The sequence below is a fragment of the Pongo pygmaeus genome, chromosome 2 (assembly GCF_028885625.2).
Source record: "Pongo pygmaeus isolate AG05252 chromosome 2, NHGRI_mPonPyg2-v2.0_pri, whole genome shotgun sequence".
NCBI classification, from domain to species: domain Eukaryota; kingdom Metazoa; phylum Chordata; class Mammalia; order Primates; family Hominidae; genus Pongo; species Pongo pygmaeus.
Window position 1 is genome coordinate 18,018,113 of NC_085930.1, and position 26,450 is coordinate 18,044,562.

General features: G+C 33.9%; 1 protein-coding gene across 21 annotated transcripts in view; it reads right to left on the bottom strand.

Annotated features, from left to right (window-relative positions):
* Nucleotides 1-26,450, bottom strand: part of ROBO2 (roundabout guidance receptor 2) — a 608,922-nt gene that overhangs the window by 107,141 nt on the left and 475,331 nt on the right. For 15 of the 21 annotated variants that reach the window (XM_063661483.1, XM_063661473.1, XM_063661480.1 and 12 more), the window contains exons 6-8: nt 24,118-24,245; nt 19,609-19,620; nt 618-742 (exon numbers count right to left, since the gene is read on the bottom strand). In XM_063661483.1, coding sequence (XP_063517553.1) covers nt 618-742; nt 19,609-19,620; nt 24,118-24,245 — 265 coding nt within the window. The remainder of the gene's footprint in view (nt 1-617; nt 743-19,608; nt 19,621-24,117; nt 24,246-26,450) is intronic. The other 6 variants (XM_054482584.2, XM_054482581.2, XM_054482583.2 and 3 more) reach the window with 1 other exon arrangement.

Genomic DNA, 26,450 nt, shown 5'->3' on the forward strand with positions numbered 1-26,450 from the left:
AGGGCAGAACAAAGACAAGACAGGTATGGGTTCCTTATAGTGTACTATGTATTATTTCCTGTCTAACCCCACTATGGATGAATCCAGGAGGAACGGAGAAGGAAAAGATTTATCCTACTCTTAAATGGAAGCATGCTTTAATTAAGGATAAGAAGAGTCATTTTTGCTGTGTATGTAAGAGAGAGGATTGAAATTAAATTCTGGGCCAATTAAACAAATATTTGACTGTTTTCCATGTCACAGAGATTGTTCTAAGTACTGCACGTGTCCTGACTCTATCACACCATGTATCTCAATACAAGAAAACAAAATCAGCTTTACCTTCACAGATTTTAAATAGCTACAGAGGTTTTGGTTGGACTTTTAACGATAATTTTGTTACACTGCTTTATTGCTGTTCTATGTAAGAGACAGAATTTTGAAAAGATTAATACTAGCAAATAAAGAATGCTTTTGCTGGAACATGACTGCCACTTCTTTTTACATTCACCAGTCTCTTTTTCAGAAATAAACTAAATTCAAACATTGAGAAGAAGAGAAGCAAGGCAAGCTTTCAGGAGCAGCAAAGACAATAGAAGTTCAGAGATTTCAGAAAAGCAGTGAAGCCTCACACTCACCTGGCTGCCTTCTTTCTGCCAAAAAACAGCTGGCTGTGGGTTTCCTTTAGTTTCACAGGGAAATGTCACTGTTCGACCTTGAGCAACAATCTGATCTCTTGGCCGAACCACAAACTGTGGGGGAGCTATAATTTAAAAGAAAAGAAAGCGTGTAAATATCAACCATTGACAAAGAAAAATATATCAAGGAGAAAATATGTTACCATGTTGATTGTTCAGTGCCAGAGAGAGACTACAGTTTTTTATTTACTTTTACACATTTCTCAAAACACAAAAAGAAAGACATTATATTCAATCAAATGTGAGGAAAGAAGCAAACTTTTTAGCAGACATATTTTAAATGTTGTACATTGTAATCCTTTGGCCTATATATAATTGCATAGAAAATTAGATTTTTAAATGATTTTAACATTTTTAAGGAAAAACATGGATTCTCAAGTTGGTTCTGCTTTTTAAATAAATAAAGATAAGAAAAGAATCACTCTCTTACTCAACCATCTCCTTCCTCTAAAGTCAATTTATTTATAAGCATTGGCAGTTTTTGTAGTTACTGCAAGAATTGTATAAGGCACAGGGATACCAGAGGGTATAAGATATGACCCCTATTCTTAAAAGTGCTTATATCTAGAATTCAAGAGTTGAAAGATTGAAGACATTGAAGAATTGAAGAGATGGGAATTATATACAAGGGTAATAAGCAATATAAATAAATGTATTGAAATGGTTGACTCAATCTAATTTATTTCATTTAGATAGATAAAGGTTAGTCAGGTAATTACTATATTCCCCTACTGGGCACTAAAGATACAGAGATGGGAAGCTTTTATCCTGAAGCCATCAAAGAGCTTACAGTCTAATGGAAATGAAAAACACAATGACAATGACAAAAACAAAAACAAAATTAAATCAACACTTGTCTAAGACTGTGGTAAGTGCAATGGTAGAGGTAATCTCAGAGCACAGTGGAGGAGAATTTAAGTTATTGTATGTATAAGAAACACAATAAGACTCAGGAGAAAGAAATCCCTTGGTGTTGTAAAACCTACAGAAGGCTCTGTGTAGAAAATGGGCATTATGGGAGCTTTGAGGTAAATGGAAAAATGAACACATTCCAAACGAGATTATGGAGCAAAGTATAAGAAGCAAGAACAAGTTTAGAATACAGTGTGTAATTTGGCAGGATGGAGGGTCCAAGTTATGTAAACACTTTTGGCTACAAAGGAGGGTTTAAGAAGTCAAACTGAGGATTTTATTCTGATTTTTTTCTAAGCTGAAAAGTGACAGATGCAAAAGATAATTTTTGGTGGCTTTAACCCTCTAATGAATGTAGCACGATTGGAGAGGAAGGCACTTAGTCTATAAAAGAAGGAGTCTGGCTGGGAGGCTAGTAAAATAGTACAGGTGAAGCTAATGAGACCAAGACATAAGTAACTCTGACAGAAAATAAAAGAAAGGGATGGGGGTAAAAATCCTAAGAAAGTTCAGATTTAAATGATGGTCTAATGATCTTGAGAGAGAATAAAGTGAAAGACAGTAGGCAGTATCATTGGAAGTTTTCACAAGGGTATCTCCCTACCAAAACTCATTTTTGTTGAGCAGAAAACAGTGTTTATTCCATGACTTTTCTAATAATCTATTTCCACTTTAACTCGCTTCTTAGGCTAGAAAACTGAGACCAAGAAAACATTTTAAAATCAACTCTAATTTTTAGAATCTAGTGGTACTTTAATGCCTTCTAACCATGAGTGATGTCTGGTAAAAACTGTCACTTGAAATCATTTCAGTCCTTCAGGAGAAAAGAAGTGCAGGTCCAAGAATGGGGTAAATGTAGAGCAGCCCCAAACATGCAACCAATTCTTCATCCTTACAAGAATCCTAGCATAGAAAAAGCAGCAGCATTTTTCCAGACAATTCCCTGGGATTTGTATTGACTTATTTTTTGGTGTTGTATTATACTGCCTCCTAGTTCAACACATCTAACACATACCCCAGGGACAGACGGGATAAATCTACTAAGTGACATTTTCTTCTATAACTATAGATAACAGAAGACTCATTCTAGCAGTATGGAAAACCCAGATTTATGAATCTGTTTGAACAGAGTGTGGTATACGTTGCCTTGTATTTTCAGGAGATTAGTTGCTTTTTACAATCTTCTTGTTATTTCTACACAATTCTCCTGAATCAGCAGATACATTGATTTTTGTTCCATGTTTTCTAATAGAAATGATAGTGTAAATCAATGTTAAAAAATTACTTTAGAGAAAAATCTTAAAACACTGCAGTGACCATTTTTTCAGTAGAAATGTGAAACCACCAGGTATTTGCACCAAAAAAAACACTTAAGGTTTGTTTCCATCATCTGCAATATTGTAGAAAAATTATATTTGTTATGAAAAAGTTAAGAATGAGTATGTAGTTATCTCTTTGTAATCCTATAAAGAAAAATAATAGTGCCAACATGGACACTTGCTAAGTGAGGAGTATTAAATAATTTAGCATGTATCTAAAATTATTAAAAATTCAAAACTCAGTTCAGTCAAAATCAGTCATTTAAAAGATTTGAATAAAAATCACCTATTTAGCTTATTAGTTAATTTGTACTGCTTTGGGCCAGAAAGAATTTAAATTACCTCACAAAAGTAGTTAGTAAAACTTTAGAGTCCTGGATACTCTATACAGTTAGTCCTTCTTTACAAATTTTTAAAATACATTAACTGAGAATAAACATGATTGAAATCATCAAATGAAATCAATGAAATATAAACATATATTTATGTATTTTATAGTTTTAAGCATATTATTCTTCATCTATCCAGTAAAATTACAAATCTCTATCACCAAAATTACCATGTGTACTTTAGAAGTACAGACTTCCAAGAATTTAATTTTCAAACTTTTGAAAAATTTTTTTTGTAGATGAGTGATTTTGCAAAATGCTTTTGGCATCCAGATACTACAATTTTAACACTGCTGCTAAAATATAGTCCTCAAAATAAGGACTGGCAAATGACCACATCTATGCATCCACTTTTCTGAAAAGACATAATTCATCCATTTATTCACACAAAATGTATTGATTGACTAAAAATGATGATACATTCTGGTTGGTACAGGAGATGGGAAGCCAAATAAATTGTTCTTGCCCTATAGCAGAGGCTTACAAGTAAATATATAAACAAATACACAAAAACAGCAAAATGTGATTTTTCTCAATGAAAACAGAAAAAATGCAGATGGCACTGGGGGAGAAAGAGTGGAACAGAACCAATCAGCCCATGTTGTGAGAGAAAACAAAGAGAAAAGCTGCTAGGGCATGGCTGCATTAGAGCTGTACTTTGGAGGACAAGTAAGAGTTGACTAGGTGAAGAGTAGTAAGGTCACTTGGGACAAAGAGAAGCAGCACATAAGGCAGAGACCCACTGAACTGGATTTTTAGGGGCATGTAAAAGATTCTGAGAATAAAAGAAATCTAGTTCACAGTGGTCATATAGATAGGGCCAGATGATTTCTGCTAAACGAGTGTGACATTTCATCCTGAAAACTATAAAGATCTGTTCAAAGACATTTTTGTAAGAAAGATATAATCAGATTTGTATTTTGGAAAGGATGCTTTAGAAGCAATGTGATGAGGATTAGAGAAAGAGCAAAGACAAAGAGCTGGCAAATCTTCACAAGTTAGGGCAGAAAATCCAGTTCAGAGTTTTTATTTATAGTAGCACCTAAAGATACCATTTCATCAGGGCTTTTAAAGGACAAAGAAATTCTGCAAAATCACAACATAATATTTACCACTGATTGTATAATCTAAAAAGGACAGGAAATTATAATTTCTGGAACTTTTACCCAATACTGGATTATTTTAAAGACCACTAACAAAAAACTGTCAACATCTGTTATTTATCCTATAAAATATATTATCATATGATGTTTATTTATACTGTACACTTACACCAAGTCAGAAATGTGTTGTATTTCAAATGCATCCAATAGACTATTGTCACCGGAACTTAATGTCACCACATTGATCTTGCTGGAACTAAAATCATCTAATCATATTTTAATTTTAAAAAATGAAAAAATGGAAACATTTATCAAAGCAAAAAATTGAAGAGTATTCAAGCCTGTGAAAATATACATCCTTTCCTATTATCACCTGAAGGTGGACCAAAGAAACGAATTGCATCAATCACTTTTACTTTTGTAGACTCTCTGCCTGCCCTAGATCTATATTGCAATCTTCTTTGAAGGGATATCAGCTGAAGGAATTTATTTTTGAGGTTCTAAATGAAAAACGGCATCAATAATTCTTCTAATAACCCTCCACAGTTTCAGTGTCTCTGCCAGGTGGCAGTGAAAATGGTCTGAAAATACAGTATTTGGCTGATGGCACCAAAGGGAGGGAGTAGACAGAGGTGGCATTTTATCAACACAGCACAATAGCACAAAGTGTGCTATACACAAAATAGATTTTCTATAATGACTCCCATTAAGTATTAAAAAAAAAAACTACTAGGTCCTCAAGATGACAATTCCAAACACATGCTTAAACCCAATGTGAATTAAAGAGATTGAGTTATAAACTCCAGAAGAACATGCCTGTTATAAAAATGGCAGTTCTCCTATATGTCTCTGAGACAGAAGACTATAAAATATATATTTATATTCTGTCTAAAACCTGAAAGCATTGGAAAAATCTTTTGTAACTACGATGTAATATCCTACTTGCTTACTCTGTCACGTGATTATACCTTATTGCTTCAGCTATAACTAGAAATGAGATGAAGCAAACAGAATGACACAATTTAGTGTTTAATCAACACTTACAAGCTGAAAAACAATGGCTCTATAAGAAAAGTATGTTGTGTGATTTCCAGAGAAGTAGACCCAAATATAAAAAGGTCAATTAAGATTAGAGGTCTGGGACAGTTCACTTGAAACTGTGTTTTGAGAATTTAAATACAATGCACGGTAAATTAGATTTGATTTCTGCTAAATTATGCTTTGATACTGCATTCAGCCCAAGCTGGCTTCAATCAAAGTCATGCTGCAGCTCCGTTATGCTAATGCCTGCTGGTGAGAGTGAGTGGGTGATATGGAAATCAGATGGCTGGACATGAGTAGGAAGCACAGGCCGTGCATGAGTTGGGCTTTGAGATGAGCGGATAGGGGACCTTAAAGGTTAATCACATCATGTTCAGAGTTGTTTCAACAGGAAAATATGACTTCCTATGGCAGGCATTAGCATGGAGAGAGTCATGCAACAGCTACGTACATTCGTGTGTGGCACAGGGTGAATACAGGTATGCTCAGCCACTCTTTTTCTTTGGATATAATTTTATGCCTGAATGAATAAACTTTTAATTCTATAATAGCCGTTTCGAATTTTTTGACAAACTAAAGTAGAATTTTTTTTTTTGCTATTTTATATATTTACTTGTTAAATACTAACATATTCTATAAGCATATTTAAGAAGCATTCTCTTCCGTCATTTGCTTGAGTTAAAATTTCACTTAGTCACAAACTGTTTAGTAGAATGGCAATAATTAACATTAATTGAGTGCTTATTACGTGCTAGAGTTTGTGTTAAACCCTCCACAGGCATTATCTCAATTAATACTTGAAAAGCCTTATGTTTCAACTACTATCATAACGATGTAAAACCAGTAAACTGAATCTTACGCAGGGCATAAGTAACACAGCTTTATTAGTTTGTTTTATTTTATTAAGTTCCGCCGTGCATGTGCAGGATGTGCAGGTTTGTTACGTAGGTAAACGTGTGCCATGATGAACTGCTGCACCTACCAACCCCTCACCTAGGTATTAACCGCATCATGCGTTAGCTATTTTTCCTGATGCTGCGCGCCCCAACTGCCCCCAACTGGCCCCAGTGTGTATTGTTCCCCTCCGTGTGCCTATGTGTTCACATTGTTCAGCTTCCACTTATAAGTGACAACATGCAAGAAACACAGCTTTCTTAAAGTTAAATTAGATTGGAGGACAGGTTTGACTTCTGGTTTATTCCAATGCCACAGTAGAAACTCTTAAACACTGAGATGCCAGATTCATTTGGTTCCCTTCGAACCAAGATCGGATTAACTAAAAATTTGTCATATCTAATACGAAGAAGAATGATAGACATTTAATGCTATCATTTCCAATGCACTATAAAGATTTGAAAAATAATAACATTATGTTTTTCCTGAATAACTGTTTTTATTATTAGGGTAGCATAAAACCCATTACCTTTCTCTTTCTATACTACCTGTAAGTATAACCTTTCTTAAGCACACTTTCTTCAAGTCACTCTTTATTCATAAACCTATAGTACTTTTCATTGCACCACAGTGAAACCTACAATACTTACCATAGCGATGCTTGCAAATTATTCTTCTCCGTGTAGCATTCTGGCTTCCATCCGCTGATCTAAGATTTTCCAATCCTGACACTCATTTGTCCCCAAACTAGCTCCAGCATTTCAGCAGAGCAGTCTACTTTCAATCACTGGTATTTGCTTGGTCTTGTGGTTGACCCACCCTGATATCAATTATCCTTTGGTCCTCTTTGTCAACAATGATTAACCTGAACAATCTCTGACCTTGTACTTGTCTTGTGTTCTTTTCCCATTTAAGGTACTTGCTCTTGCTTGCATTGCCTTCTCTATTTTTCCCCAGCCTATGTGTCTGACTTCCTCAGTTCAGTTTGAAGGTTTTACTGGTATGGGGTGCTGTCTACTATTTAGCATATAAATGGTGTATTTTTTTCATCTAGAAAAGCCCAAAACAGTGAACACTAAATGAATGCCTCGGAATAGTACATTTTAAAAAGAATAGAATCCTTGATCTAAAGCAAATACTCAATATTTTTTCCATCTCATTATACCTAAGGAATAATATATCTGCATTATTACACCTATTCCATTATACCTATACACATACCCAACAGTGACAGTGACTTACAATTGCAGTAGTAAATATGGTGTTTGAAAACAATATATATATGACTTGAAAAAAAACTAATCGATTCTGGTATGTGTTGTTTCAAATACGTTACCTGAATACAAATCTAACTGATTCTGATATGCCCTTTTGTAGAGAGTGCTGCTACACTACGTTGAAAATTTATGACCCAAAGGCTATAAATGAGTAGCCAATATTCCAGAGTAACAAAGCACTATAGACAAATAAAGACATTGTGTAACAATGGGTTTTAAAAGTTCCTGCAAAAGGCCGGGCACGGTGGCTCACTCCTGTAATCCTAGCACTTTGGGAGGCCGAGGCGGGTGGATTGTATGAGCTCTGGAGTTTGAGACCAGCCTGGGCAACATGGTGAAACCTCGTCTCCACTAAAATACAAAAGAAATTAGCTGGGCGTGGCAGGGTGCGCCTGTAATCCCAGCTCCTCAGGAGGCTGAGGCAGGAGAATTGCTTGAACCCGGGAGGCGGAGCTTGCAGCGAGCCGAGATTATTGCGCCACTGCACTCCAGCCTGGGCGACAGAGCGAGCCTCCGTCTCTAAAAAGAAGAAAAAAAATAAAAAAGTTTCTGCAAAAATTAGTTAATAGGCTTGCCTCCACCAACAAGAAACAGATAGTGAGAAATCGTTTCTTTGCAATGCAATCTAGACCAGTAGTAAGAGGTAAATGTTTACTCAATTTATACTCAACTCAGGTTGGGTTCTAACTGATACATGATTGTTTCTTCAACTTATTTAATTTTATTTAATTTTTACTATGTAATACTTCATTTGATTTCAAAAGATTTTCTGTTAATAATATTGGAAATGCATACACACTGCCATAGAAATATTTGATTTGAAGCTTATTAACACATAATTCATCTCAGAGGAAGCAATGTATTTATAATAGAAAATATAAATTAGAAATATAGGATTTAAAATAATCACTTTTATAGAGACTACTTAATCACATTTTACTCATTTGTCACTGTTTCCAAGAAATGTAAATGACTGGCCAGGCGTGGTGGCTCACGCCTGTCATCCCAGCACTTTGGGAGGCCGAGGCGGGCGGATCACGAGGTCAGGAGATCGAGACCATCCTGGCTAACACGGTGAAACCCCGTCTCTACCAAAAATACAAAAAATTATCTGGGGTGGTGGCGGTGCCTGTGGTCCCAGCTGCTCGGGAGGCTGAGGCAGGAGAATGGCGGGAACCCGGGAGGCGGAGCTTGCAGGGAGCCCAGATGGCGCCACCGCACTCCAGCCTGAGGGACAGGGCGAGACTCTGGCTCAAAAAAAAAAAAAAAGTAAATGATCAAATTGCTAAATTACCTACCTTTCTAATTAACTATTTTGTTTTGTTTTCTATTGAGTCCATGGCAATAAATCCTTCAGATGAGTGATACACTTTCTTTGCCACCAGCTACTTCCTTGTAGCTAATAATAAAAATCCTTATTCCATAGTAAAATACCAATGTCTGTACCTGATATGGTTTGGCTGTGTCCCCACCCAAATCTCATCCTGAATTGTACCTCCCACAATTCCCACGTGTCTTGGGAGGGACCCAGTGGGAGGTAACTGAATCGTGGGGCAGGGTCATTACCCTGCTGTTCTTCTGATACTGAATAAGTCTCACAAGATCTGATGGTTTTATAAAAGGGAGTTCCCCAACAAAGGGCTCTCTTGCCACCGCCATTTAAGATGTTCCTTGCTCTTCCACCACGATTGTGAGGCCTCCCCAGCCATGTGGAGCTATGAGTCGATTAAACCTCTTTTCCTTATACATTACCCAGTCTTGGGTATGTCCTTATTAGCATCATGAGAACAGACTAATACAATAATACCTTTTCTTTCAACAATAATCATATATATGTATGTGCTTCTTCAATGTCAAAATGAAAAGGAAAAGCACTAAATGATTTACTGCTCCCATAAATATGAAAAAATAAATAATCAAAGAGAATAGAATGACTACCATGAATCATAATCCTTAGATTCTTCATCTATTTAGACTTCATATCCACTCTACACCCAGGAGAGGTCTCACATATACATACAAATTACATTCATTCATTGTATGAGTAAAACATGTTACTATTATGCACCTATTACTCTTTACAGTTTGGAAACAGTCTTGGAATTTGTTGATTGTGAGATTAATTTTGGAGGGTTCATATAATATCAGAACCTCCTCCCCACAAAAAAAACTCTCAATTATTCAAAATCTGATTACTTAAAAAGGCAGTGAAGTCAGCCAATAATTTCATAGTATGACTACAAAGTAACAGAAGTGGCTTCTGAATTGCCATGTGTTGCAACTGTAAAGGCAATTCCAAGGAGAGCCAATGGCATTGAATTTATTTCAGTAAGTGTAATACACCTCCCCCAAAATATGTGTATGTTTTGTGAAAGTGGTTCAAACCATTTGCTTTCACTTAGAGTCACACATAATGTGTTCCTGCCTGAAATGCCACAATGTAAATATCAAAATGAAATAATTCTACAATAATCTAGAATGGAAAGAATGCTTCTGAAAAGAGTTAACTCAATTCAAAACGTCTTGCATTTTTAGATCTCATAAGCAGGCACATAAAAACAGTGTTATAATGAACAGCTATAAGCACATAGCCATTTTATACTTGGGCCAGTGCCTTAACATTTATATTTTTGTTTTTGACGGCAAAATATTACTGGAATGTACCACAGTAATAAATTTCTACAAAAATGAATTCAGATGTTGCATGGCAATTCAATTCATAATACTATTCAATTATTTTTTAAACAACATTAGTGGTTTTCTTTTCTGTGAGAGGGTACTAAGATCTCTGTCCTGTGGAAGTCACTTCCTACCACAAGAGACATTCCTGGAAACAATCAAGCATGTTACAACACATGTTACAATGGTGTTGTGACATGTTACAATACAATGAAGGTTGTAATACAATACATACTGAGCAAAAGAGTAACTTGACTCAGTTGGCCTTCTACAGCTGGAGAAAACAGAGAGAGAGAAGAGAGAGGAAGAAAACGAGGAAAGAGATGGAGGGAGAGGGAGAAGAAAAGAAGGAGAGAGAAAAGAAGAAAAGAAGAGGGGGGAAAGAGAGAGAGAAACAAATTGATTTGTTCCTTTAGATTAAGTTGGAAAGGAAGGAAGGGCAGGAGAGTGTTCCTCCCAGAGGGGAAAACACAGGCAGTATGTTAGAGACAGAAGTTTCGCAGACTGCTCCAAGGCATCATTCCCCCCACCTGCTTTTTTGTCGCCTGTGGCAGTCTAGACGGGTGTGCTCCTTGAGTCAGCTTAGGTATTTGAAGGCCTCCGGCAAGTAATATGGTTCAACTATAAACTCGCTCATAGTTCGAGTTTGCCAGGCAGAAATAAAACTGAGGGATTGTTGGGGGTGGAACCATGTATTTTTTCATCTAAATGGTCTTTACTGGGTTTAGCAAGTCCACTCTAATCCTATAATCATATTAAATATTTCTGCATTGCAATCAATAGTAATAGTTTACTCACACTGTAAATAAGGTGGGTACATTTGCAGGTAATTTTAAACTTTATTATATTTCAGATTACTAAAATAGATTTCCTTAATTATAGGTAACTACAGGAAATCATCTAACTATGGAAATCATTATGAGATTCGCCATGCAAGTTTCATAGAACTTTTAAATTATACATAGGTATAAATTGAGAGATCCCTAGGAAAAGCTGTCAAAATATTAAACAAGTTCTGAACTTTTAAATTCCATTGTCCCATATTATTCTGTACTTTACCAGTGCATATGTAGCTTTGCTTTTCTACCTGCCTTTATCATTAAAATACTAAAAATAAAACAATAAAATTTTGTTTTCTTTAAGGGACTCTTAATATGAAATAAAAAGTGCTATTAACTTAAAAACGAATTCATTATTAGAGAAATTAACTCTTTGTTTATAAAGAAATGATCTCATTTTTGACCAGTAGAAGAAGACTAGTTTAAAGTGGTGAAAAACTTCTTTCAAGATCCTAAATTCCTAAATTGGGAAAACTTGACTTCTCATATCTGGGATAGAAGGAGTTGTAAGTGTGGGAGTAAAGAGAGGGAAAGTATAGCTTAAAATGGCTCTTCAAGTAAATGGTGAGACAAGACATCCATTTTCACTCACTTAACCTGTCAACTTGCCAGAACTGTCATGTCAGCACTCCAGCTAAACCACGAGGGCTGATCACATCCCATTATCTCATTTTTTAGAGAAAGATTGCATGAAGATGCCAATCAGAAAAAAAAAAAAAAAAAGAAAAAGAAAAACTTGAAACCAAGGAACAAATGTACTGATGCTGAAGGGTTGCTTAGTTAACGGAATTTTAATATGCAACTGCAATGTTTCTTAATAACATTAATTACACGCTTAGTAAGTCACCATCCTAGCTCATTAGTGCCTTCTTTTTGTTGTATTTTATCTCCCACCAGCAGAATGGGGAATATGTGATTGGCCTGTTACCACTAATGTTGCTTAATCTTTTTATAGCACTATTTAAAGCTGCTTGCATAAACATTTTCTAGGCAAGTATTACCTATGTATGCATATGTGTGTATCAATTAACTGCACCAACATTTGTGTGCCCCCACCACATGTAAGTGTTATGCTAGACCTAGAGGCAGCAGAAGGATAAATATAACAATGTATTTACTGACAAAGAGCTAATAGTTTTGTAGGGGAGATGAAAATAATATCCTCAGTAAATCTGGAAAGCAATACTTGCCATAAGTGAGATTTTAAAAGGCATTCAGATATATTTTAAATCAAAATGTAATATAGTTTGCTAGTTTATATATTTTTAATAAATCTAATTATGTACTATTCCCTTAAGTGACATTTAATATGTTTAAGTAGTGTAGCAATTCAAATATCATGCATATGTAGGTGTAACACATATCATAAGATATATTTTACAGTATATGTATCATGACATCCCTGTCTACAAAGTGCAGCAACTTATGAAAATTCTGACTTTCTTCGAATACATAATTCAAATGTTAATGTGATTTTTTTCTGGACACAGCCAGTGAAACTTCTTAATACTAATCTCCTAATACTGTTTTGGGCCTAAGTATTCACATTATTCTGGTATTTAATATTTATAGTACTTTAGTTTTAAGTACTAATTAAAAATACTTAATATTTATTTTATTCTTATTTGAATAGACTCCAAAAATAATGATTATTCAAACTTTTTGCTATTTAGGTTAAGATAATTGAGTAAAGGCTTATATTGCTTCACTTTCCTGTGTTGAGTACAACAAAAGAAATGAATAATAAGAAAAAACTACCACAGCCCCAAAACCACAAATTATGAAGTACCACTGCCAAATACAGCAGAGTCTGAAGAAAACTGAGGACCCACACTAGACATCAACATAACTAGCCTTAATCCTTTATCAATACCAGTTGCACAAAAATTATCTAACATCATTGTGAGAACCCATGCCATGATCCTTTTATGGGAAAAATGATACTTAGAGTCAAGAATGAGACATGGGAAATATGAGACATGACTGTAGAAAATAAGCTAAAATTCAGAAGGCAGAGAAAGAAGTATTGACAGAAAGAAAAAAAAAAGCCTGCTGTAGTTGGCAGAATTCTGAGGCCCCAAGACCTCAGCCTTGCCCTTCCTGGAAATACTTTCATGATTATATTAGTTTACAAAAAAATATTTTGAGATATACTTAAGGTTACTAATCAGTTGACCTTAGAATGGGTTGATTCATCAGCTGGGCCTTACTTAATACTCTGGATCTTTAAATCAGAAAGAGGCCTCGGAGAGCTACAAAGCGAAGCACATGAGGAATTCAGGGTGCCCCCGCTGGCTGTGAAGGCTGTGGTGGCAGCGATGTGCGAAGGCTGAAGAGCAGCCACTCAACACAGTGAGTCACCCTGTCTAACAGCCAAGGAAATGGGAACTTCAGTCCTACAACAAGAAGGAACCAGATTCCCAAAAACACCACAAGGAACTTTGAAGTGGATTCTTCTGGAGAGTCCCCAGAGGAGAGTGCAACCTGGCCAATATCTTGATTTTGGTCTCTGAAACCCTTAGGAGAAAACCCTGTTGAGACTGCCTGCATTTTGGACCTATAGAATGACATTGTTTTAAATTGCTCAATGTGTGGTCATTTTTATGCAACAATAGAAAACTGACACACCTGAAAACCATCCTTATTATGAAGCAGAGAGTATAAAGGAAGATGAGGAGAGAGTTTTATAGGAAAATGCACACAACTCGTAACTTAAAAAGGGTGATTCTGTTTCAGCAGGCCTAGTACAATACTGAGAAGAAAATAGTATGTTTTTAGTAAGATATTGAAAACAATGTTGTAAATAGGGGTTACTGAATTACCCTGCTACTTCACATTTTCTCTTCTCCAAATATGCAAACTCTAGTCTTCAGAGCTAACCAGAAAATGAATAATCAGATAGGAACCAAAACAGAATCTATGCAAAACAAAATTTAACAAAAACTTGTATATTAACTAATTACTTATTTAATTCATGACAGAAAAGGAACATAATTAATTAAAGAGAGATAAAGAACCTGTGTCTTCCAAGAATTACTCAAAGAAACACAGAAATAATTTAAAATAAATACTTAGGCATAGTCTAAATGAAATTATATACAATGAAATCTCTCTTTTAGAAACTAAAAAAGGGTTACAAAGGCTAAAAGACAAGGAAAGACAAAGAATTTTATATTAGAGCTTAACAAGAAAATAACAAAAAACAAAAAAATTAGAATACATTTTAGAAATAAGAGATACGTAATGATTGCAATTTTAAAAGTTAGAGATGCAGTATATTGTCATTGAGAAATCATACAATATGAAATAAAAATGATTGAAATTATTATAGAGAAGTTGATAAATGTGAAATTGAGACTAAGGAAAGCCAATATCACTAAGAAGAAATAAAATTTGAAGAAATGAGAAAGTAAAACAGAAAAAAATATTCAAAGATAAAACAGAAGAAAAGGTTAAAGCATAGATCTGGCAGATTCAAGTGGCTTGTTGCATCCTAGAAATATTACCTACAGGATGATCATTACCAAGATATAACTAAGCAAAGTTACTTGAAAGAAGGGACTACATGCATATTCATATGGTAAAAGAACATCCCAGCCAAGAAAAAAATATATTTTTTGTAAGTTTCAGACTACACTATAATACCATTCAATACCAAGACAACAGGACATTTTTACCAAGTTCTGAGAGGAAAAAAAAAAAAAATAAGGAAGTGTGAGAGTAATTTAAGATCCGGCCTCTCTCCTGTTCAATGGACAGACATTGTCAAGCACACAAGGCTAGAACCAGCTCAGCCTGAGAAGTAACCCACGCCTGTGTTTCACTTTAGAAATGAATATTAGCTTAAGATATTTTAAACGTTTCACATTATGGAAACTCGGTTGGAATATAGAAGATAAAACAGAATGCCTTTTTTAAACTTACCATTTAATCAAAACATATGGAGCAATGGAAAACCGATGCTTAATAATAAGTAAATGGGACTGTGCATAAAGTAGCTAATTAGTGCCAGGTGCAGGAAACATTAAGCGCTCTCGGGAGGGAGATGATTACCTCAGGTCATGGGGTAACAGCTTGTCCAAAGAAAAGGGATGCAAGAAACAAAATTCTAGGTCTCCTTTCAAGGTACACTTAGAACATCTTTTGAAAAAAGTGCATCCAAACATGAAAAGGTTCATGCATAATACCTTTACGTTTTCTTATTTTAAAAAACTGTGTTTTTCCAATATCCAATTATGTACAGCACATTATATTTTCCAAATTTCAAGTTGGGGTGGGAGATGGGGGTATCAAAATATCTGTTACATTATTCTTTAAGTAATGTCAGATTTATAATTCATGCTGAATGAATTTTTCAATCACAAACCTTTTTTTTTTGGACTTCTTAGTGGCCTCAGAATAAACTGCTTTTGAACATGCTTTAACAAAACTTTGCTTCAACTCATAAAACAGAACTTTCTAAACTAGTATATTTAATTACTGTGGTTAAGCAGTTGAAACATTAAAAAAATATGTCCCTATAGATTTCTGTTTAGAGTAGTGGCTGCTGCTTTTAAAAAATAATTTTTAAATGGTGAATTTTGCCAAAAACATGTGTACTTCTTATTACTTCTAAATTCTTGTGTGGCCAATTACATTCTTCCATCAAAATGAAGCATACTTTTGGGTCACTAAGTTAGAAAATACTTAGAAGTTTCCATCAAGTTGTGAATTGTCAGTTTGTTTTTTGATATTTTAAACAAGTTTCATGTGAAGTACTCAGCTTTCAGTTTTATACTCCAGGCAATCAGCATCTAGCATATGGTATACAAGTCACCAAACGGAGCAGGACGGCTTCATAAACAAGGCAGCTGGTAGATTCGACAGTTCCTTTCCAAATTACTCATCATGTTTTGAGTTGCTGCTGGGAAAAAATGTGGTGCCCATCTCCAAAATAGATGTTCTTTTATATTTTTGAGCTCGGGAGAGGCTTCCAATAGAAAAATAAGACAGATGGGTATAGGAAGCAAGATATTTATCCCTATTTAGACCATTTTCTTCTGTCAGTTTCCTCATCAGAAGAGTTTTCCAAATAAACAAATGAATATTTCAGCATTCATAGTTAACTACATCCTACGATGTACTTTTCTTTTCATATAAAGAATGCCTTTGGAATAGTAAAACGTCAAAACCACAGGAAGGGCTTGTGGATTTTTAATTATTAAAGTGATAGTTGCCTAGATTTTGCGGCAACCAGTAAATATGAACATTAGATTAAAGAGCTCTTTTTGACCCATTGGTAACATTGCAGATGAATAAGTGAAATCTGTAAAACACTTTCCTCTGTTGGCAAGTATATGAATGTCTGCTTTCAGTAATACCTCCCACACTGGGGCATCCTCTAAGTTCACCTGGAGGAAAACTCTAAATACAGGCCAGAGGCTTTTATTCCAACTGTGACTGCACAGAGTTGCAAATTCTTTAACGCAAATGCATCGCACAAGAGTCATCCATTTAGACAAAATTCTCAGTTTGGGGGTTTGTAATGATTTCTAAAGGGGGCTTTCTACACAGACCATCCAGAAGTTTCATCCAGTGAGTAATGTAGTGAGGGTTTCTGAATCTCTAAGTATTCCACAATCTGCAATGATTTCTAATTTTCATTAAAAGCTCTAAGCAGAAACTATGATCTGAATTTTCTCTAAATGTTATATGCTTGGTACATATTTCTTCATCTAATTTATATTGGAACTAAAAGCTGTTTTTTCTCCCCTTTCTGTGTCCTCTACCTTACAGAACGCCCTTTATGCTAAGAGCTCCAAAGTTGAAAAACGTGCTTTTTAGTGCATTAACAAATCTAAATAATAATGCAGTTTTTCTATGATTTTAATATGTAATCATTATTTTACTTGGCTTATACTTTTTGACCATACAATAAATGTTCAGATATCTATGTTCTTGAATTAAAATTGATGTAAGAAGTAGATACAAAAAAAATGAGGCTAATTGCCTTATTATGTCTCTTCTTTGGAAATCCAATTAAAACATATCCAACATTCAGTTTTTAAAATTAATAGTAGTTGTCAAGTTTAAAGTATAGTTCTTTATATTTCTGAACATTGTCATAAGTCATTTGAGATAGATTTATGAAATGACAGACTTCCCCAGAATAAAGTACAATGTGTCAAGAAGCTATTCTTTAGTTCCAGTCCAATGGGAATTTAAGAAATCATTTCAAACAGTAATAAAAAATGGAAATAACTTTCGAAACATCTTGCAGATGACAGATACATCTCAATACTCTGTGTATATCACATTTTGAAATCAATGTACTTTTTCCTACGTTTAAAGATTTTAAATATATTGGAAGTTATTAACATACTATTCTATAATATAAATCAAGTGGTCATGGTATATTGGCATGAGGTTTCTGTGTACAAAGATCTGTAATTTAAATGGTGATTTTTCCTTTTCATTTGAAAAATCATTAGCTTATAAGTACAACTGCTGCCAGTGCAAAACCAACCTGTATTTTTTGATACCTACTGTCATCCTTTCTTTTGAGAAATGTTTTCAATCATTCATCTATTTTCATATCTCCTATAAATACTGTAATGCTTAATATCTTTAAAAAAACTTCTAAATAAGGTTGCAAAGTTTTTGTACTCCATAGTCATCTGAAAAAGTGTCAGATCATTCTCAATCTTTCCACTTCATATATTTTATTATATATATAATCTATAACATTGTTATATATAATTTATATATAAATCTTTCCACTTATTTTATTTTATTATATGTTTTCTTATTTGACACATAAATGAGTGAATTTCTGAACCTGAAAACTAGCTCACAGATGTTGAGAAAAAGAAATCTGACAGAGTGGCCATGTATTCTACCATCAGCTCTTTCTTTGTCTATTGCTGCATCATCTTATTCTTTCTCATTCTTTTCTTAATTTTGTGTGTCATTCAAAAGACGCATAAAATTATCATTAATAGGAATCCTTACAAATACAAGAAAATAAGGCTTAAAAATTATTACAATATATTCTTCAATTTTCAAACACCAATTCTACAAACCACAATTGATTCCATCAGTTTCAAAAAACACCCTGCAGTTTATGTTTCAATTAATTGTGAGCCATAGCTTTATTTCAAAAATATTAAAATGTGAAGTAATGCCTCAGAAACTAGGCATACGATAGCTACCAACATTGGCATACTGAATGCCTTTCACATATAAAATCAATCTTAAACTCAGTCCCCTCCTGCAACAGCTTTGATAAGTCAGTATTATTCTCTCCATTTTATAGAGGAGGTCACTGAGGATAAGGGATATTAAATTACTAATCAAAAGGGAGTATTGCTCAGAAACACCAGATCAGAAAGTCAGATTGGGAAACCAAAGTATATTTACCGTGTTTGCTGACAATGTAAAAACATACCGTCTAGCAACGAAGACCATGACTCTTTCAACCGAAGGGGGAAAAATGTGTGAGTTTGAACCAACATATATATCAGGTGTCAATGATGTCAAGCCGGTACATGAAGAAAGCTTTTGAAGCTAGAGGGAGAATTTATAAAGCCCTCAAAATTGAATAAGTTTTTATTAAAGTATCTTTTGGTATATTAAAGAAGCAGTGTACTAAATTTGTTCACTCTTTCATCCATCCATTTATGCATCCATCTATTCATTTACATGTAACACAATTACAAAAATTTATTTAAACATAGTTATTGGTGAATTAAGCTTAAAAGAGATGCAGAAAGCTTACTAAGTCAATGAATTGAAAAATTTTATCTTCCAAATGTTTACAAATAATTACCACTTAAATATCTGCAAAAGCAAGCTGTTAACTTTCTTCGATTTCACAAAGCCAAATGAAAAATAAGATACATTAAAACCACAAACACTAAGTTTTCATGCCAAAGAACACAGCTCCACTCTCCCTCCCCCACTTAGGGTAAGCATCTACTTAAAGCATTTTACTTAATTTTGTTTAAATAGGCATGCAGGCAATAAATATGCAGCAGCTAAAAATATCCCTAAAATACTGGGACTCAGAGTAACTTAAAAGAAGTGTATAAAGTCGTAGAATTTTTTAATTTAGTGCATAACTTTTTATCTTAACATCAAACATAACTAATAATTGATTATTTTATACATACAAAAAAGGAGAGCAATGCTTTCTTATTGTATCCTAATACAATATATTTTTCTCCTATAAGAAAAGCTAGCAGTTCATAAACATTAATCATTCATTTATTCTCTTACATAAAAATTGTTACCTACTTATTGCTCTGTAGCAAAACTCACTACAAAATTGTTTATCAAAGTGATTAAAAAAAAACAGGAGCAACTTTTACAGCATACAGTCTCAAGTATTATTTTAACATGGATAAAATAAATATATTTCATTCTGTCCAATCTTACTATGCATGAGTTATGAAGCACTGTGCAAAGCCATGCTTAGTGGATAGAAGGATGGCTACTTACCAACAGGGCGAGCTGTAGACATTACAATGGTGTGGTGAGAACATAAAAAAGAAATTAAAAAAAAGAAAGAAAAATTATCAGAATGCATGATGTGTAATGTTACATTTAAGTATGGACAATAGAGTGATTTCTAGTCTCACAATTCAAGTATGACCAAGATGTCTGAGTCTGATAAAGTTGAGAGTTATAAATATAATTCTAGGAAAATAATTACTTTGAGGACTGACTGTAAGCAATTTGGGAGATATTTTAGGTAAAGTCTTATCATCATCAGTTACTGCAGTTATTATTTCAAAGATCTTGAGTTAAACAGCCTTGTGTTACCCCAAAGTTAAAAACCTGATGAATATAACTATTCAAGTCACAGACTAGCAAATGTCATGTCAATAAAAGAAGGCCTCGCTGTCTGATTTAAATAGCAATTGGATTTTAAGCATGGTTAGTCAGAACCATTACAAGGACTGCAGAAAAGCCCCTGATGCTGCTTTTCCATCAGTAATAAGTTAAGATCACATCACTTTTCATCCATGGACAGGGTGGATGAAAATATAACAAATAGGTTGGAACATCCTTAGAGATTTCAACTCAGTAGCTCCCTAACTACTCTTAAGCTTTTTTCTTCTTTTGGCAGAGGGCAGGAAACAATGACTGACAAGTTGATTCTTGTTCACATTGAGAACGGCTTTCAAACTGCTGCTTCAACAAATTATCATTTTTTTATTATACCATAACTTTCAATCACTAAAATCAGTGGTAATAGGCTGCCCCTGTTATTAATGCAAATAAATTGTAAGAGATACACATGGGCTTCATAATCCTTTCTTTAAAAAAGAATAACACTCTATCAGTTTAGATGGTAAACCATTTTATACAAAAGCAATAGACAAATATTGTGAAACATGTGATCCCATTATCCAAATGAAGAAACAATATGCTTAGTAGTATATGAAATTTCATGAAATCTGACATTAAAAATAGAATTTCTTCAACAGTGTTTCGCCCATATCTCAGTAGATACAGCTCTAGTGCACATGTAATGTGATTCTGGAACATACCAATAGTTTTGTGTTGATGATGGCTCTTTGGGCAAGATAGGAACAGCCATTAAGTGAATGGCTTTAAGTGAAAGTGTGTTAAGTGAATACACATATTCACTTAACAGATACATCATAATACTAGCTTTGTGCAATCCATCTCTATGAGAGCCGTGGTCTTATAATATTATTCACAATTAAAACAGGGAAGCTTCAGACAGTAGGCAAGAAGGCAATTGTAGCAGTGGTACGAAAAGCCTGGTTTAGTGGAACCCTAATGTGTCCTAACATACAATGTGTGTTTGCTATAGCCAGAGGAAAAAAGGAGTGAGTTACCCAATGTACCATAATTTCTTTCTTTTTGCAGGGGAGTGAGGGGCAGAATACAAGATTAACTATCAAAAAGAGATAACAGACTAACAATGTGAAATTGTGGCTTATTCTAACAGATGAAGTTTCTCTTAATTTTGCATTGGCAAAATGTCCAGTAGAAAAAGAACTTTGTTTTTCATCTTTGAATTTGCTACTTTTCAGCTTGCCATCTCAAGCTGAACTTAAAACATAATGTTTCCTTCAGAAACAAAAAGGCGTTTTGAGTGTAGGATATTGACAAAAGAAGAAAAAAAGAATCTGTTAAACAAATAAAATGTATTTCTATTTTGTTTTAGTATAGAATAATTCCAAAAAATTAAGGCTTTAATGCTCTAGAAACAATATGATTTTTCCAATGGGATCTTTATGCAAGGCAAATTAAAAAATTTAAAAATGGGTAAAATGTGCTTACAAATACGCAGTCTGTGTTGTCATTTTTAAGCCATTTAAAAAGTTTTATTAATAATAAATTAATTGATTAGAAGGAAAATGCTAGGAGGTTTGTTGTTGACTGGCTTTATTTCTTCCTAATTTTACATTTGCCAAGTCTTGATGTCCAGCCTCAATTTATATATATATATTTTTTAAAAGCATATTTTTGAAATGGGAAACAACTGAGTAGATCTGTATCAAATTTTGACAATAAACTCCCTTACCTTTCCCAAATTGGCTAATGTGAATGTTATGATAAAATTTTAGCAGAAATATCACAATACATTTTTTTTGTCCTTGTTACATTATCAACATTTCATCTTGAAAAAAAAAAAACAGCAGGTGGATGTTTTCAGAATCAGCAAATTAAACTCAACTGTGTCTCTGCATTAAATGGATGAAAATGGACATGGCCTCTTGGGTCAGTTGACCCTGTTCTAATAAAACAATCCACAGAAAGGCTGCACATTTCATTTATGTGCATAGAAAATTTAGCAAAGAAAAAAATAAGTCGTAGATAACAGTGTTGTCTTTTTTTTTTCCTGTTAATCTCTTAGCATGAGAAAACCCAAATGCTTTTCCTAATGGTAAAAAATAAATGTTTTTAAACAGTATTTTACTCTACTTTATATTGTATTAAGGAGATTTTTTTAAACCCAGTTTTTGAAGTTTCAGTCTTAGAGAGGTGATAAATTCATACCACAAAGAATAAACACTCTAATTCATCTACAGGATACAGATTAGGGGAGACGCCATTTAAGGTTTGCTGATTTAAAAAAAAAAAAACTATTGAAAACAAACAATGCTTTCCATTAGTTTTGTAAGTTAGCTTCAAACATCCCTGCATGAGGAGCATGCTTTGTTAAATGAAATGTTAAGCCTGAAACTTTCAGCAAATTATGAAAACAATTAGCTGGGAAAGGTCTTAAAGCAAACAGACCACTTAAAGTCTCACTCATCCAAGCATTCAAGTATAAAAGAAATCCTGCTGCTTCTACAAACAAACAACTCCTCACATTTTCTCACCATTTGTTTAGTCAGCAAATATTTTTCGAATGGAACATTTATTGGTTGGTTGTTTATTATTTTTTTCCATTTACTTTAGAAAAAAAGAAAAAGAAAACTTTGGGGATAATTTAGTCTAGTGAATTGTTTTTGCAATAAGCTGCCTAGCAAACATACGACAAACATATGAAGTCATCCATGTAGAGTGTGGGTTAAATAAAGTGTGCTCATTGGCTTACAAAGTTTATCAGATTTTCATCCTACATAATCCATATATATATATATATATTCAATTCATATATGATCATAGTCTTTTATGACCTGTTAACTAATGAAGAATGAAAATGTTTTTATGCAACTAGCTGTCAATTTTGTCTAAATATGTTTTGTATCTAAATTCACACTAGAATGTCTAAAGAAGAAAAAATGAATTAGGTGGAATATTGAGTAGTATGAAAAGCACCAATATTTTTCCAGGTACCCAAAATGCCTGTCTCCTAATAATAACCTGGAGGTAGTTGAGTTTTGTGTGATTTGAAGCCCAAATCATAAACCTGGTAAAAATTCTTTTTCTTACCACACGAAGGACTAACTTGAGAATCCCTCACACCTTTCCTGCAACTTCAAACTTCTCCAAACCTTTTTCCTAATCTTCTGAAACCTTTTGGCAGCAAAGCTGCACAAGGGTCAGAGGTATGACTAAATGGGGTAAGATGTAACTGAGACTTGGATGAAAACATGAAGCCAATCTCTTTATCACGAAGGATGAGAGAAGGAGGCACAGTTAGCAATGGGAGAAAGGATGTGCTTGCCTATCTTTGTTTGATTTTCTATGAGTGTAGATGATGCCATGGCTAATGTCTATTTCAAGAATAAGTGTGTCTACTTGGTACTACTTGGTACCTTGAACTATGTAATTTACCTCATGTGATCAACAAGTTCCACTGAAAAGACAGTTAATTTATTCTAGTGCACTGTGAAGTTAAGTAATGCTTTCTTTCACTTATAAGCAATTCCAGTGAGTCTATAAATGAACATTATTCCATGACTGAGGAAGTGCATGACACCCAGAAAGTGAAAGTTATTACAAGAGCAGCGCTGACTATTTCAATTATTTAAGGCCAATGAACTTCACAAATCAGTCTCTAAATCAGATTATCTCAAGGCTGGAGAGCTCCTCTGTATTCATTTTCACCTTTGGAAACATTGCTAGTTTTTTCAGATTGCTGTTTTGAATGTTGACATTAAAAAGGACTTCAAAACAGTATGCTACTAGTATAAAGTGACAAACTAGTAAACAGAAAACATGAGAGTACCTTTGAAACTGATGACATTTAAAAGCAGTAAGTAGTTGAAAGCAATGGAAATGAAAAGAGTAGTATAGATCTTTTCTATTTTTAAGATTTACTTTTAAGCCATATAAACTGTTAACGTTAAACCATATAAGCAACTTACTAAATAAGAATTAATCTTTTAAAATTATCATCATTTGGAACCAAATATTGAAAGTAATTTTATTTCAACTAATGATAGAGAGGACACAAAATCTAGGCATTTTAGTACCACAAAACAGCATAATTCATTATTTTGATCGTAAGTTCACTTACCAATTTAACCAAATATTAGTCTCCTGGTTCAATTATCTTTGACATCTTAAATCTCTTACCTCGGACGGTGAGTGTAGCAGAGGCTTCCATTTTTCCAACCCGATTCTCAGCAATACACATATAGGTGCCTTCATCTGTACTCATGGTCTTTTTAATTCTTAGTGTGTAATCATCTTTGATGTCATACCTGTGTAGAATATGAACTGGTTTTATTAAATAGTAGTAGCTATATGGATAATAACATTAAGTATTCATCTTCATTTTTCTTTTTGTACTGTATTTTACCTAAATACAAATACACACATGCACAAATCAGCCATAAAGTGCAATTACTTAAAGATATTGATAATAAAATCAATTTCATATCTGATCTTGAGCTGCTTGTCAGTTACCTATACTTCACATATGTATACAATTCTTTCCACTGCACAACTATCAAAGGCATAATTAGCACTTTGACCTTTATTTGGTAGCTCTTGACTACTAAAGGAAATAGTATATATCTCAGTTTCTTGGTGAGTTATATTTCATTAGTTTGTTAGTCACATTGTGTTCAGTAATATGATTTATTTTTAGGCACCTTGGATATTAGAGAGCCGAAATATATTAAAGAACAAAATTTTTCTCTCATTTGTTGGCAAATTGACAAAATGGGCATTAGTTAAAAGAATTAAGTGTATGTAATCAATTTTTAAATAAGCAATATTAACTCCTGAAACATCAACATGTCTTGGAGTGATTTTTGGAAATGCACATCCTCAGCTCGTTCACGTGCATTTATGGTTTTACCTCCATTTCATTAATGAAGCAGACTAGCAAAGTGGGTCAGAAAACATTATAACACCAAAAATTTGGGAGTACTTGCACGAGAATATATTCTTATTTAATTCTAAGAAATTATAATTACACAAACTAAATAATCCAGCTATCATTTTTTTCACATGTGATCTTTCCTCCTGATATTTACCAGTGGTTTTTATTTCAAACATACATTTTGCAATAGTTTCTGATTGGCCACCTTGCTTCTCTTCCTCGTGCATACCACAGTTAGATCCATGTTTCCAAATATCATTTTAATTGGTTGTGTCTGCTCAAAACTAGCTGTGACTTCCTATTGTTTTCAGGACAAATACAAACATTTTAGGCTTGCATTTAAAACTACCATAGCCAGATGTCATCTACTTCTAGATTTAGCTAGAAGAATAACCCAGTTTAACTTTATTAGAGTCTAAGGCATGAACTAATATAGTCCTAATTTATAGACCTTGACATGACAAAAAGCATTGTCCATATACCAATCATGGCAACTAAACTTAACCACCCTTACTCTTCCATCCTTTAATTATCATGGTTACTTTCCTGTCTGCAAGTTTTGCCTTAAAATTCTGCTTATTAAATATGTCATAAGTGGTTAGGGAAAAAACTTATCCACTACTTTCTTATCCACTACTTTCACTGTGAAGCCATCCATTACTATACTATAAAAATCGAATTACTCCCTTTTTGAAAACTTATTGCTACAGCAATAATTCTGCACTTAGTTACATTTTGTAGTTATCTATTTTGATGAAGGCAGACATCTTGTCTGCTTCACTCACTGCAATATCCACACTCCCAAACATAGAGTTTTTAACATCCAGTAGCATAATCAAGTGGTTAAGAGCACAGGCTCAGGAGCAAAATGGCCAGAGTTGTATTCATGGACTTGGCCTCTTAATGTGCTTGTAAGGGTTGGCAATATACTTAAATTTTCTGGGTCTCTATCTCCTCATTAGCAAAATAAGTGCTAAAGATAACATCTATTTCATGGAGTGAGTGTGAGCTTTAAATGACATATAAAGTACTTAAAACAGGCACGCAAAAAGCACAATACATGTTAGGTATTATTATTCCACTACTAGGAGCTCAAGAAACACTAATGGTGTATACATGATACATATCTTGTTTCCTGCTGATATAAAGGCCAACTGTGAATGGCTTCAAGACTTCAAATTACTTTACCCGTGTATTTATAGTTTAGAGCAAGTACTAGGCTAAAATGCATACAGATAAACACTTTCTGCTTAACTTTGCCAGTAAAAATGTGAGAAAAACAATTATTTTGATAATGGCTTCAGCAAAGTTACTGGTGATGTATTTGATCTCTAATAAAAATAATCTTTTCTACAGTTAGCCTATGAACTGCATGACATGCTTAGCTGTAAGACAGAAACATTTAAATACTGTATTTTGCAGCCATTTCCAATTCATCTAAAAAAAATTGAATTCTTGACTACTGTTTAGCTATTTATTCTTGTTGTTTGACTTTCAGAAGTCGCTACATTGTCCTATAGCTGAGTTTTTTCAAGAGCTAAAAGAGGGGAAATAAAGTTAATGGTCTAAAAAGTCTTTT